This window comes from Antedon mediterranea, chromosome 6 (genome assembly GCF_964355755.1).
Source record: "Antedon mediterranea chromosome 6, ecAntMedi1.1, whole genome shotgun sequence".
In the NCBI taxonomy this organism is placed as follows: Eukaryota; Metazoa; Echinodermata; class Crinoidea; order Comatulida; family Antedonidae; genus Antedon; species Antedon mediterranea.
In genome coordinates, this window is record NC_092675.1 from 16,170,862 (window position 1) to 16,187,151 (window position 16,290).

Here is a 16,290-nt window from a genome sequence, read left to right on the forward strand (position 1 = left end):
TGTTATTACCATATTTGGCCACATCTCACTTTTTTGTCAAACTAATTTGATAGTTTAGACAGAGCTTTAGTTTAGTTAGTTAAATACCACAACTACTTTCACATAAGTAAAACGCCACGTACTCAAGGTCACAAAAAAATAGTAAACATTTAATTGAAATCAAAGTAAGATTACTTTTATATTCAATTCATTAACTTCATCCTCGCTGCCTATTACGAATTAGGAATGATTTGATTTAGAATATTGCACATTATCAAAATGATTAGTTATGTTATTACAGTACGATATATTATCTAAATAGGTAGTGTACTAGTATAAGTAGTAGTAGTCAAGATTTAGAAAACTGTTTTTTTTAGGTTTTTTGCTAAGCAAGTTCGATAGTTCAGACCACAAATTATCCGCAATGTTCATATACAGGGGCGGATTGTAATAAAGGTCTTAAGCCTGGTCTTATCCTTAAGCCAAAAATGAATCTCTTGGCGAGAGTGGTCTTATAATTAAGACCATTGCAATATGAAATCTAATCCCAAGACTATCAGCACCATTAGTCTTCAAAGATTCTAAGCCTCCTCTAGGTCTGTAACTGTAGTAATAGTTTATCTCTTTCTATATGCAAACTTAATTTCTTATAAACCTCATAATATATATTATGTTTATTGCAAACTATTTTCGAAATAAATATATATGTTTCAAGGTTTGTCTCTCTTATTCAAGCACAGCCTAAGATCTGACTTACATTTATGGAATCATATTACAAAATTAATAATGTAATAGAAATCAATTTTATCCTACTTCGTTGACATTGGCCTATAAATGTACAGTAAAGCCAGGATAAAGGGCCAATTTACACAGACGAACGTGGTTTCCTCACATACGATCTGTATCTATCCTGAGCGGAAACTGCCCGTCCGCTCTGCAGTGTATGTAAATGGTCATAAGGAATAACATAGATTCTATATTATTATTATTATCTGTGTACATTGGCCTTAAGGGGACAACTTTGGTCTGAATAGAGGTAAGGGTTGGCCAAACATAAATAACCCCTCGTTAGTTGTTTGGAGGAAGATGTCGCCTTAATAGGGGTGTGCCCTAAATATGGATTCCTGAAGGAGGGGTTTTACTTCAACAATATATAATTTCATAACATTCGATTCGTTTATGTAATAATAAACCATCCTGTATTACTGGCAAGTTGCTCACTGTATGAAATAAAAATTAAAAATAATCATAATTATCTTTAAAATTATTTCTTCTGATAATGAAATAATGTGAGACAGATAACTTCATCTTAAGTACATAACCGTATATGGAATAATAACAGAGTAAACTTCATCATGAGTTGAATAACAAACGTGATTGGAATATCTACACTATACTAATTCTGCAATATAATTCTTAATTTAAATCATGTAGCACTGTAATTGGTATCTGCATTATACAATTGTGTAATACATTTCATATACATTACATCTACAGTATTATATTATATACAGTACAGTACTTAAACGTAGTGAATCAAAAACAATGCAAACAAATTGCACTAAATGAGATACCGTACAGTATACTGTATTTATCTAAATGAATATTTAAAATGTAAATAACGTAGTAGTATCAATTTTAAAGAATTCAAAATTACTTCATGAATCCGTTTTTTTAATCATGAGATAAGACATAAGTATTGTTGAATTCATGTGTTTTTAAAACAATTGATAAACTTAGCTAGCACCAGTTAAAGAAAAAGCGATTTTACCACCAAAAAAAAAAATAAAACCAGCACTGTAGAAAATGATAGAATAGGGAGTTTTTCGATTTGTGGCAACCTAGGAACTAGCTAATCTTTGGCAGTAAACATTAATGTTAAACTTTATGTAATCATTCTGTGATTTAAATGCAAATACTGTAATCTTAAAAGTAACTTAACATGGCAAATTGTAATTCAATAATAAAAAAAATGTCTTATTTTAAATATATTATTATTTGAATGAATCTAAAGGAGGGATTTATTTAATAATTTCAAACTTAATATAATTATTACTGATTTCAAATTTTAACTTCTAAAACTGTGCATTTATGCATAAAATGCAAGTAATTATTATTTAACATTCTCTAAACACGATAGCTTATTTCACCAATATTTGGTGTTATTCTACAAGACTGTGTTGACGTACATCATATTGTTAATATGTCACAGTAAAAACAGTCCTGACTTTATAAAGTTTGGGTTCGAATCATGATTTCCTAAGCTTATAATTATGTCTTTGTGAGCTGGCAAGGAATACATTCCTACATATTCATTATTATTAATTTAAAAAAATCTCCGTATTCATTTAACACTTTAAAAATATTATAGTTTATATATTATTTGTTTATATGCTTCTTAACAAAGTAAAAATGTACAAATAATTTAAACACTTCTATACTGTTTTTCAACAAAATTATGGCACTTACTGTCTTTTCTCACATACAACTAGAGTATGTGAGAAAACCAATGATGTACCAATACCCAGAGGCTGAGCTCAAATGTCTTCAAATATCATCAGTTGAATTTCCAAAGCCCTGTCTACACTAGCAAACCTTTTGTGACAAAAAATGTGCTCATATATGGACATGATGATGTCATCTCACTACCATTTTTCGACATATCACCACCATTTGTGGGCACATCACACTTTTTTTGTCAAACTAGTTGATAGTGAAGACAGAGCTTTAGATATCATCAAATATTCCACGTGGTTTGCTTTTATGACTGTAACGACCAACACCATTTGATCGTTCATTTTTACCGCCTCCCGATGAGTACCCACTAAGCTCGTCTGTGAATTCGGCAACTGTGTCCTCATTGAAGTCAATCGGTTCGTCCTGTCGTAAAAGTTCCACATGGTCGTCACATTTTGGCATTCTTGAATATTTTGCTGAATTCAATAAATTTAAAATTATTAACAGGTAATCTCATGATATAAAGTATCTTTCACATCTGCATCGGCATGGTACCGGTGCAAGAATCGAACATCAATGCACATCGATTGGTGCGTCATTAAAACTAAAACATTGATGTTCAATTTGATTTTCAGCGAGACTGTTGGAACAGGTGTGAAAGACCAGTTTAGAAAGCCCTTATTTAAATATTTATTCTTCAATGTTTAGGGCTGAACTATATTTTACTTTATTTATGTTTACAATGTTTATAACTTATTTTTGGGTAAAAAAGAAAGAAAGAAATGTATATAAAAAGCAAATGGTTACAGTGCCTGATTAAAGACCCCTTCCCTGCAATTTTGGACGTTTTTTGGAAAATAATACATATATATCACTTTAAAAACATTAAACCATGTCATTCCTTGTCTTAAATGTACGTTTTATGGTAAATTATGATAAAAAGTGAGAAACAATGCACTACCTAAGTAGCTCGCGGCGATCGACCTCTCGTGGACGGTCTTAGGCCTAGCCTAGCTAGGCTTAGTTTTGTAGGCCTAGCTGGTAAACATCGGTAACGTACGAACATCGTACGCTAGCTATATACCTAGCCCGACGTTGTATAGTTGCTGCATTAATTGTCTTTCTATTTTTGACAGACTCCGTTGATACAAATTGGGGAAAACCCGGTATTTTCGCTGAAAAGTTAGGAGTCTTCCATTTGTTTTGGCCTCACGATCGATCGAAAAGTGGGCGAATTACAGGTGAAAAACAAAAATATCAATCCGCGCGCAATGCATTTTGGGATTTATAGCGGGCCGCTATAATTATTAGAATCGACTTATTTTTCACATTTTTAACCGTTTAAAGACGAAAAAAGTTATCGCAATAGGACCATATAGTATATTTTTACATTAAATATAGTTTGTGATCTTAAATTAGATCTAAAAAACGTAGGGAAGAGGGCTTTAAACATTGAAGTTTCTTAATAGTTGGCCCTTCCAAGGTGAAACTAGACCCTACAGTACCTACCACTTTGAATTTTGTTAATTATTAATAAGTAATAAGGATAAAAACGTTACCTTTATTTGAAAATGAGCCGACACTGCCCCTACTTGTATCACTGTCACTGCCTGGGGCTCTAGGTCTACGTGTGTAATTATCTGCTTTTTGTTGATATTTTTCTTGGAAATTTTTTCGCCTCAGCTCACCATCTAATGATCTTCTCTGTTTACGTCGTTCTATAAAATCAACAACATAACAATATAAAAAATAACTGGAACTGGAAAAACTTTTCTCCAGCAGCACTGCAAACAGTTGAAAAAAAAACCAACTAAATAAAGTCTAAAATAAAGATTAATTTTATACCTCTTTTGATTAACTCTCGACCCTCAGAAACGTAATCAGTCGTCATATCTCCTTCACCCACAAATTGCTGAAAGCCGAGACAAGATAAACAGCGCCCTCCTAAGTTGAAAAATGTAGCAATACACAAAAGCAGTATTGTGATTGGGTAGTAAATGTAAAAGCCATTCTCAAGAAGAGGTAGTACATCGAGATGTCGGCCCATTATCTGTAAAAACAAGTTAATCGGTAATTACTGTAGTTATTCAGTTTTTTTAGTTAAATCAGATATATGAAAACAGTACATTTAATACTTACACAAGTGGACATCACGTTATACAGTTCTTAAGTTTGGTGTACCAGCTTGTATTATACAGAAAGGGTAGGGGGGGGGGGGGGGTTCTATCTACAAAAGGGATTTTTTTCCCACAAAAAGAGCACAAATTGTCAAAAGCTAGGTTAAACATATCATCACTTCACAACACCCCTGCCCCCTAACCCTACCCCCAGGGGTACAAGCTTAATGTATGTGGATTATAATATAGATAAAAGGAAAAAACTCACTGATGTGTAAGATGTTTCTATCATGTTATTTTCTCCTGTTACATGCCCATCAAGATGAATAAGGCCAAGGAAGTTGAGACATAATGGAGGAGTCAAGCGACACAACATCCTAAATAATAGATTAATATTTGAAAAGTTTTACCATGCTTTTAACAAAGCTAATGATGAAAAATTCATATCTTATATACAAAAGAAAATGAAAAAACTTTGGGGGTTTTTATTTAATTTTACAGTACTTATTTGATTTTTTGGAAATGTAATTTTCTAAACCTAAATTATGTTTATTTTAGGTGATTCAGTATCTATTGCATAGTTGTGATTATTGCCAAAGGGGAACTGGATTTGGTACTAACATCATAAATAATGGATTAATATTTGAATAGTTTTATATCTTTTACCAAAGCTAGTGATGTGAGCAATCAATATCCTACACGAAAGAGAATAAAAAAGCTTTAGAAGGCTTTTAATTTATTTTAAAGTACTTATTTATATGTTTTTTTTTAATTCATTTTCTAAATCCAAATTATGTTTTTTTTTAAATAGTTTTATCATACTTTTACCAAAGCTAATGATGTGAACAATCAATACCATATATATACAAAAGAGAATAAAAAAGATTTTTAATTAATTTTACAGTACTTATTTGTTTGATTTTTTGCAAATGTAATTTTCTAAACCCAAATTATGTTTATTTTAAATGATTCAGTATCTATTGCATATTAGATTATTACCAAAAGGTGGACTGGATTACGTGCTTTCCTATTTAAATTGTGGTGTACTAAATTTACATACAGGGAAAATTAAAGAGGCCATATTAACACAGGAACTGAATTCACTACATACATTCCACAAAAGAGGAGGCTATTTTCATCTGTCTGATGGTGAGGAGCTAGGTAGTAGAAATTGAAGATTCTTATCTTGAAAACAGTGTAGTAGGAACAGACACATAAATATGTGATGATAATGCAACAAGCCAGCTGTTAAAAAATGGAAAAAAATTATTGAGAAATACATTGTGTGTGTGGACAAGGCTCAAGAACATATTACACAGACTAATAGTAACGGTAATAAAAATATAGCATCTACAGGATGTTATTCCTTATGACCATTTACACACATAGGCGGTTTACTCTCAGGATACAGTAGATACAGATTCTATGTGGGACAAGCTACACATTTTTTCCGCTTACCGTTACAGTTCATCTGTGTAAATTTTTTCTGTACTAAGAGCATAAATGAGTTTGGTGGGAAAATGAGCTAATAAATAAATCACATTATAAAGCTTGATTGTGACTTTAAATGAATTCATAATTCTATACAGAGAGCGTTTAGAAATTAAATGTAGGTAGCTTCATGTTTCAGGAGCTCCAATTGTGACAGAAAAATGTGAAATTTTACCTCAATATAAATATAGTGATAATTCTGTTTTGCGATGTTGATAAAAACAGCAAACAAAGACAACACTGGGTCTTTACTGAAAAATGTCACTTCTGACCAAATGACCATGAAGGAGAAAATGACCAAGACAACGGCTAAAACCTTGAGACAAACAGGTTCAACCACTATTTTCCAGTACCATTCGACTTTTGGTGTGCAGATGTGAGTAGCCCATCCTGTATATTGTGGCTGCAGTGAATGATGGAACTCTCTTTAAAAGAAAACACATTATTTTGAAAAAAAATAATTAAACTGACAAAAATAAAAAAATGTTCCAAAATATCGGGAGAAAATTGCAATTTGTTGGAAGAGTGGGAGATGACTAAAAATATCGTTGGGAGGTCTGAATTGATGTCTTTACATCTCATCCAAAGGACGAGGCAAAGCGAGTATAGTATCTTGCCTAAAGGAAGCAGGCAACATGTTAGTGATATCCCTTACCATTCCATCCTCTTTAATTTGTATAGAGTTTAGATTTAATTTAAATATGCAGGCACTAAGAAAACCTTAACCACCCAGTAATATACTGGAAAATAATTAATAATAATGAATGCAGCTTGTAATCAATGCAAAGTTGTGTCTTGACCTTACCAGGTACCCATTTGTACCCCTGGGTGGAGAGAGGAAAATTTAAGTAAAGTGTCTTGCCTACGGATACAGGCAATGCGGCGAGCATTGGATTTGAACACATGACAACAAGATCAGTCCAAAACACTGCGCCACATGCCTTATTAATATATAAATGTTTAAAAAGGTGAACCTTGAGGCACATATTTCATTCTGTTGTATGTCTTCAAGTTTACAAGCTTTCTCCACCATCAAGTTCCACTGGGTTTCTGTCCTACGTTGGCTTAAAATTGCAGCAATGACTTTCTGGTGCAACTTCACAAGATCTTTCTCTGATGGCATCTGGATTGCCCTTCTGTCATCATACTCTTGGAAGTCATCCAGGTGCTTGCTTAGAGAGTCTTGGAAGGCATCAGGACATTTCTCTATAATGGTGTTTACATGTTTACGTAGAGGATGGTTATAACGAATGACATCAGAGGCTTTTCTTATATCCTTCGAGAAAAAAACTATTAATCATTATTTTGAAATTCAAAAATATTGAATTGTTCTTTGTTTCCTATCAAGAATGTCATCATCTGACATAACTAACTTGTTATGTCCTAAAAACACTGAATTAAAAATATTTATTAATAATATAAATGTTATTATTAAACCTTATTTCAACAGATTAAACATAGTTCATTGGTTCTCTTCCTGCAAAAAGCCAAGGAAACCCTAAATAGATTACATTAATAGAGATAACCTGATCTTCTGTTAGATAGCCGTGACCTGCAAATTTGGCTCTATGGTGGATGAAATTGGTGTTGTTATATCGTATATTCCAGTGTTTGTTTTATGCTAATACCACAAATTATTATGTAATGATGGTTTAGGAATTTTATTTAAAAAGCATAGATATAAATTACGTTAATTATTACAAGAAAATAAACTCTAAAAACCCCAAAATTCAACTCAATATTTACCTCAAGAATATCTTCCAGTTCTTCATCAGCTTCAGATTTTTCTGTGCTAAGCTTCGCAACTTGAAAATAAGTATGGTTCAGTAAGTAGCTTTTACTTGATTCTGCCCAGTATTTCCTAGGTACTTCAACCAAGCCATACCCTAACAGAAGAACCAGCAACAATAATCCCCAAGTATTGCTTGCAGTTATTCCAATAACTTGTAATTGGGCTCTAAAAGAAACATAGAATAGAAAGAATATTTAGGTGATCATTTAGAATAAAATGATCACCTATTGTTATTGTATGAAATCTTTATTTTTTTTCTTTCTGTACACTTTTTGTGTAACAAATATCTCAAAAAGTTGAATAACAATGATCACAAAAATTTCACAATGTCTTTCAAATACTTTAACTTAGCCATAATAAGCTTTTCAGCGTGATCACTGATCCGTGACGTCACGTATACGCCATTTTGTGAAATCACATTATCAATCATATATCCATAATTCATTATCACATATTTATGAAATTCACTACACGTAAACTTCAGGTCAAGGGTAAAAATATTAGCAAATAAAAACGCGTGCGCACGTACGGTCATGCGCGTGAAATCGCGCATTAAAAATTTAAAAAGCTCAAAATTACGTTTTAATCAATTTAGAGCATGAATTACTGTAGGCCATTTGCGTGTTTCAAAAAATTACTGCGCAAAAAAATTATTTTGCGCGCGCGATACTTACAAAGTGTAAAAATTGCAATTTTTTATACAAATCGCATTCTACTCACCATCCTTAGTACATTCACCAAATTTGAGTCAGTTTCGACTTAAAATAACGGTATACGAGCAGGTTAAAAATATCAAAATGCGCAAATTAATTGCATCAAAGTGATGAAAATGGTGAAAAATAAGGCCTTTTTAAAATGAATATAACTCTTCAGAATGGCAGGTGACCCCAATTTTTTAAAGTTATTCGGGAAGCCATTGGGTTGTAGATACATATTCATGTACACATTAGACGTACAAAATGGTATGACGTCATCAAATGGCCACTTCAATTTAAAAATTAGTAATTTTTATCTTTTTGTATGGGTTTTCACATTCAATAGAGCGCATCTCCGTTATTTTAGCTCGATTTTCGGAGAAGTTTTAGTATGTGCTTGCTCAATTAATTATCTTTCTCAGGAGTTGTCAATATTTTTTTTTTGATGACATCATCACGCGTAAAAACTTGAATAATGTAGGTCGTGTAATTTCAGCTACACCTTACATTTGAATATATTATAGCTCTTCAGAATTAAAGGTGACCTTGAAGATTATAACTTATTTTGAAAGCTGATGAAATGTAGATATGAATTAATATAAAAATTAAGCCTATCGGATGTTGTGATGTTATCATATGGCCAGTTGAAGTTAAAACGTTGTTTTTAAATTTCTTTAGTCGAAGTTATACAAATTTCAAAGAGCGCGCATTGCGCTTCTACGTGTCAAATTCTCTTCCAATCCTTATATTTATTTGCTCAATTCATTATCTTTCGAAATTGTCATCTTCGAGTTTATTTTGATAATTCCATCATACCGAAAAATTTGAACATGATGTGGGTCCAGTAATTTCACCTATGCTACACTGTATATAGATACAGTATATACTGTACATAATAGGTACAACTCAGCACTATAAGTGTATATGCATCATGTCATAGGATGGCGTACATCAGCTTTTTACGATCGTATGTTAACGTACGTGCATGTTTAAAAAATGTTAATTTCATTAAAATGATAAAAATGATCACCTATAATTCGTCAAAGTGACGAATTAAATTCTAGTGTTATTTTTAGTATTGTTTCACATAGAACACCAAGATGCAGATGTCCCAACTTGAAAAAACTATATTTGAACTCGTCACTATAGACGAGTTAGGTTATCCGCATCGTATGCATGTCATACGTTAGAAAATAAATTGATTGGAATGATGAAAATAAGTGACCAAAGTTATTCACGCTTTTGCACATGATGACATAATAAAAATTTTAAACAAGGTAAATTATGAGAAAGATAATTGATTGACCTAGACAATATAAAAATATGGGGGAAAATGGAATATGGATAAGTGGAGCTTATTTAAGTGGCGCTCTATTAAATGTGATGAGATACGACGAAAGAGACAAAAATCCTATATTTTATATTCCGAGTGGCAATACGATGACGTCACAATGTCCAATTAGCCATATTGATGCATGATCCGATATCTACAACTCATCAACTTCCAGAATATGTAAACAAAAATAAAGTTCACCATGTAGTTTAAAAACTATGACTGACTGTTTAAAAAAAGGCATACTTTAGACGAATTTTTTAGTTTTTTCATCAAAAACGTGCGCAAATTGTCCAATTCGAAGTGCTCGTATGACGTGATTTTAAGTCGAAATTGTTTAAAAGTTGGTAAAATTACTAGAAAAGGCTAGAAAAACATAATTAACGCTTTTAGCGCTACGTGCACAGCGCGTGCGAAAAAGCTCGTGGACATTTTTACATGCATAAAATGACATGAAACGCGTAGAAAGTTGATTAGAAATTGATTTTTCGCATTTTGAAATTTTAAACGCGCATACGCGCCTAACTTTCTTTAAGACATGCCATTTTTTTTCCACAGAAAGTTAGCGCATGATATAAATTACACTTTTGCCAAGTTTCAATTTAAATTGTTTTGTTGTTTTCGATCTATGTTAAATACGCGAAATTCATAAAATCGTGCGCAACTTACGCTGCGTGACTCTGAAGTCATATAACAAAGTTTCTTGCACATCTACAGCTACAGGTCAAAGTTATACAATCTTTATGTTGGCTAGAATTAGAGATACGCTGCGAACAAAATTTGTGGAAAGAAAGAAGAATATAGAAAAAAAAAACTAGACATGAAACTCATCACTTTGACGAGTTAGTTATCCGCACGACAAACGCCACGTGCACGTCATACGTTGGAATATTGCACACAGAAAACTATTATGGCATTATGACCTGAACTGAAGAATATGATATGTTGTTATTGCTGAATATTCTGTATTATATAACACCTAAATAAATTCCTGTCATTTGATTGGACGAATGTGGGTCACATGGCGTGCAATAGTACGCACTATTCAACGATTGTTAAATAGTACTTTTTGAAACATTTTTGTGTACGAAAAAAAAAACGTCTCGCGGATGAAAAAAAATCTAGTACACAAATTATCCTATGATATGGCTATGTACTGTGAAATACAACAGCGCCACCTGTCGTCTGGTCTGAGTTTCATTTGTAAACACCACCGCGAGATATGCAACAGCAGCAGATATTTGTGTACGATTTGGACATTATGTACTAATTTCATTCAAAAAGGCATTTAAATTAGCTTTAGATCGTTTTTAGGATTTTGATTAATTAATGGGGACATCCCTACAGGACGTGGAATTGTTGGAAAAACCATAATTAGCTTAGATAAGTTCCAATTGTCTGTCGAAGTTTTGCCTTTCAGCCAAGCTAGTACTAGGCTACTAGGTCTAGCCTAGGCCATGCTAGTATTAGGCTTAGCCTAGGCGTTTTAGCCTTGCTAGGCCTAGGATTGTTTGGTCGTTTGTTGACATAATTAACACAAAAGTAGGTGTGTTTACGAAATCCATATAAATATAACATTTAATATAAAATTATTTAAAACGAAATGTTACTGTTTTTAATCAATGTGTGTGAATGAAATGTAGTAAACTTTGGCTAGGGCTACCTTTTATTTGATTCAAATAACTAGAATTTATTTAGATGTTATATAAAACAAATAATGAATGTTTTGTATTCGTGTAATGGTACAAATAATGGCACTTGGTGAATGATGAAAGGTTATATTTCAACTCGGCTCATCGCCTCGTTGAAATATAACCTTTCATCATTCACCTCGTGCCATTATTTGTACCATTACACTCATAAACATTCATTATTTGTATAATATAGTATACACAGTATAATCTGTATACATATCACATACAGTGTAGAATAGGTGAAATTACGAGACCCACTATTTATTTCAATTTTTAACATATTGACGGTTTCAAAATGAAACGTGAAGGTAGCAATTTCGGAAGGAAAGTATCTCAGCAACAACATATTAACATCTGATGACATCAGAACATCCGATTGGCAAAATGTTCACATAAATTCGTATCTACAATCCAATAGCTTCCAGAAAACATTTTAATCATGATTATCACATTTTATTCTTACTAGCTATAACAGATTAAAATTTACTGTAAAGATGAAATTAATGACCCACGTAATTTAAATTTTTAGGCATGATGACATCATAAAAATTAAAATATTTTTAACTCATGCGAAAGATAGTTGATTGAACTAGACAATATTAAAATCTCGGAGAAAATGGAATATGGATAAGCGTGATTCGCTCCATTGAATGTGATTAACAATAACGAAAGAGGCAAAAATCCTATATTTTACATTCGTGTGGCCATACGATGATGTCATAACATCCGTGAGGAAAAAATTCTGCATGAATTCATATCTACAACATATCTGCTTACATATTAAGTTAAAAAAATTAGGGGTAATCGTTGATCCTGAGGAGCTATAATAGATTCAAAAGAGGTATAATTTTGACAATATTTTGTAACTTTTGCAACTAAAACGCACACAAATGGTCTAAATCAACGTGTACGTACGACGTCATTTTAATTTGAAATGATGTCAATCTTGTTCAAAATAATTTTTTGCGCGCGCGCGGGAATTTTTGACATGCTCAAAATGTCATGAATCGCGTAAAAAGTTGATTAGAAATTAATTTTGCGCATTTTGAAATTTTAAATGCGCGTCCGTGTGTAACTTCTTGTAAAACATGCCATTTTTAATCCACAAAAAGTTTGCTCTTGATATGACTTAAACTTTCACAAAGTGTCAATTAAAAATTACTTTTAGTTTTTAATCTATGATCAATCATAAAAAATCATAAATCGCGCGTAAGTCACGTTACGCAACTCTGACGTCTTTCAAAAATAGGAGGTGACCAACTTCAGGTAAATGTCCACATGTTGTCAAAGTTATGAAATGTTATGTTTACACATTTTAGAGAAACGCGCTGCACAAAAATAGCGAGAAAGAAAGAAGAATAATACAGAAAAACTAGATTTGAACTCGTCACTTTGACGAGTTCGGGTTATCCGCGCAAACGCAACATGCACATACTTAACTATATGAACCTCGACAATTATTATGCCATCCTATGACATGAAATAAATATGTTTACAGTGCTGAATTGTACCTATTATGTAGCATACACCATATTACAGTATTTTACAGAATAAACTGTATATGTTATATACAGTGTAGCATAGACAGAATTACGAGACCCATCTTTTAAATCCAATTATAAACACGATGACATCATCAAATTGACATATAAAGATAACAATTTACCAGTTGCGGATAACAAAAAAAGATATTTACAATCACAAGGGGTATCCGCAACTACTAAGTTGCGGATAACCCCAAAAAAAAAATATTGATCCCATACAATAACAAGGAGTTATCCGCCAAGTGCGGATAAAAGTGCGGATAACTAAAAAGAAAAAAAAAAGATCCTGACAATAAGTCAATGCGGATAACCAATTAAATATCAGACCAAAACATAGAGGGTGCTATAATTGTTTTAAAACATAGAGGGAACTACTGTTTTTTTTTTAAATTTTAGAATGTGGTGTGGTGATTGAAAGATGTTTGTCCTGCAAACACAAGATCGTGTGTTCTACTTTAATCTTTCTAGATCATTCTTATTTAAATAAAAATGTTTATTGACCATACTTTAAGATATCTAAAATAAATGTAAAGCAATTATACTTACGCATCTATGTTTAATTTTGGTGAAACAATTACATAGATGAGGAGAGCACCAAATATGACTAAATAGCTACCATACCAAATGAGATTCTCTATAAACGCTGATTTTAACTTTCCCCGTACAGTAAAATCACCAGCATTAGCATAGGATTTAAGCAAAGGTATAACAGCCCTATAATGAAAATATTTAAAAAATCAGATGAATGAAATAAAATTGACAGCAATTAAATACAGTCCTTGTTAAGTGATAATGACCCCTCTCCCATCAGAGCTAAATGTATGACAATGTAAAGCACCATACAAGCTCTTTGCATGACATAGCAACAACCACTAAATGGGCAAACCATCTTATTATTATCATCGCAATGGGCTAATTGTAAAGTATCATCTTGTATCTAAAGTTAAGTGTTATAACTGCAGGCTTTGAATGTTGTTGTTATTTTTGTTACACACCAAGGATAGCCCACTATAGTCCGTAGACTTGTTTCCAGTGGGATCCTTCTGGTGGTGAATTGGGCAGTACACCGGAAGACGATCCCCTACTCTTTTTTTGGTGTTCTTTAACGTGTACATGAGCCATGTTGCATACGAAACCAATGGCTTAACGTCTCATCTGAAAAACGGAAACCTGCAAGTTGGAACACACAGAGTGTGGTGATGGTATGATGGTAGAAATATAGATTAAACATTCTAAAAAAATCACCATGTTAATAGAAATGTTGTCCAATAAACAATCTTCCATATAATAGGTAGAATATCAGGAACATAGCTCCAGGGTTCCTGACAGTTTACAGCATCTCTGACGGATCGCCTATGAGTTGCATTCGCATCATAGTCATCAGAATTGTTCGTCACCATTGTGCTAATGATTGCTGCTGCTGAAGTTGTTGTAGTTCTTTCATCCTCCACTGGCATTGAAGGACTGTTTTTGGTAGAGTCATGATCAGCTTTGCATTGCTGATAAAATGTCTAAGTAATAAACATAACAATCAATATATAAAATAACAAATTTGCTGCAGAAGTAACATATTACTATAACTGTTTTTTTTGCAATAATTTAACTTGCCTAGATAATGTACTACAATTTAAATTAATCTAAAAGAATTGCAATATGTACTAGGGTCAGCTTTAATATAATTTGTATCCTGGGTGAATGAAGTTTTTTAACATTAATACCAAGTAGTGAGCCCTCTCTATCCGAATATAGTTTTCCTTTATATATTTTGTTAAGTACTACACTTAGTTTCTCAGTGCTTTCAATTCATTTATTTGGTTTTTTTTGGCATAACATACATTTTTAATTAACACTTACCGCTGAAACATCAAGTGGAATGAGAAAGATTATAATCAATGAAAAGTACCAAGAGATAAAAGTGATGATGGTAACAAGTGGATGCTGTTTCCTCCAGTTACCATATTTATGCAATAAGTAAGCCGACAACACGAAGATGCAGATGATCTCTACCACCAGCGGACCCACACTCATGCTTTTAATTTGTCACTGTTACTCTAGAAGAAACATAGACATGTTGTTAATAATAACAAATATATAATAGTTGAACAACCTAAATGGAGAATAAAAATTGCCAGCATTATTATAAATAACTATTACTAGGCCTAGGCCTTTTAGTAAGAGGTCTTTCAGTAGTGAAATACCCCTCCTGATAATGGTTTAGCCTACCGCGTGACCCAATGTAATGTGCGTCACTAACGAAGAGAGCAGCGGTCTCTTTTGAAATTGGTTTTGACTAGTGACCACGGATAACGCTTACCGCTATACCAGGTACACACTAGATATAGATATTTGCCTTACGTATTCCACAGCATGGATTAAGGAATAGAAGGATATGCATCAGTTTGAGATAAAAACTTCCATGACTCTAGCCGACAGAGTGCGGACCGCCCACAATGTTACAAAATAAACACAGTTTAATTAACCGTTGTTACGGTCGCATGCCTAATATATTGTTTACTGCACATGATCAACAACCTTTAACCTTGTTGGCTATGCTTTCGCGCGCTCTTGCTGGCGCGATTAATATTTTATATTTTTAACGCTAGCTGCTAAACTTTATGCGACGTACAGTATTTAATATTACTTTTCTGAATTCAAATTAAACGATCTCCCAGAAATATTACAAGATTATTAATAAATGTAATTACAAGATTGAATACAAATTGTTTGTAAATTGTAGTACCCTTTGGGTTAAAAAAACATTAATTTTGCCATGTTTGCGATTGATTTACGCTAATGTTTTTATGACCTTAAAGTAGCATGACCTGTAGTAGCCCTACAAAATCAGTAAGGATACTAGGCCCAGGTCTTCTAGGCTTACTAGTAAACCCTATGTTTTGCCAACATTGATATAGGCCTATAGGTACAGTAGGCCTATTGGCAGGCTAATCGTAAGTTTAGTAGCTAACATGTGTAATCATGATCTATATACTCATCGTTGTCTACTTTGTGTGGGAATAATGATACAGTAATAGACAAGGTACTTTTATGCTTCGTTTGCCTTGCGTCTACTTTTCAAAACGAAACGATCTCTAGAGAGTAGTAGAATCGGTGGTGACGTATCGCAACTATACATAGCCAGCCAATCCCGGATCAGGGATCGCAGTTTTCATTCAATTAGGCCTGGTGAT

General features: G+C 32.9%; 1 protein-coding gene across 1 annotated transcript; it reads right to left on the minus strand.

Annotated features, from left to right (window-relative positions):
• Window positions 1-305: 305 nt before the first annotated feature.
• LOC140051532 (G-protein coupled receptor-associated protein LMBRD2B-like) lies at window positions 306-15,516 on the minus strand. The gene is made up of 11 exons (XM_072096777.1): window positions 14,957-15,516; window positions 14,348-14,613; window positions 13,649-13,816; window positions 7,791-8,001; window positions 7,019-7,320; window positions 6,220-6,469; window positions 5,665-5,798; window positions 4,822-4,930; window positions 4,282-4,486; window positions 3,996-4,154; window positions 306-2,912 (listed from the first exon to the last, which is right to left on the minus strand). Exons 1-11 carry the CDS (start codon window positions 15,128-15,130, stop codon window positions 2,707-2,709), a joined length of 2,184 nt encoding a protein of 727 aa, XP_071952878.1. The 5' UTR covers window positions 15,131-15,516; the 3' UTR covers window positions 306-2,706.
• Window positions 15,517-16,290: the final 774 nt, after the last annotated feature.

Bases quoted from the DNA above. Each gene is read 5' to 3' on its own strand.
- LOC140051532 (XM_072096777.1), bottom strand. From the start codon at position 15,130: ATGAGTGTGGGTCCGCTGGTGGTAGAGATCATCTGCATCTTCGTGTTG. The intron at 13,817-14,347 runs GTGATTTTTTTA...TTTTCATTATAG, and splicing joins ACAACATTTCTATTAACATG to GGCTGTTATACCTTTGCTTA. The intron at 8,002-13,648 runs GTAAGTATAATT...TGTTTCTTTTAG, and splicing joins CCAAAATTAAACATAGATGC to AGCCCAATTACAAGTTATTG.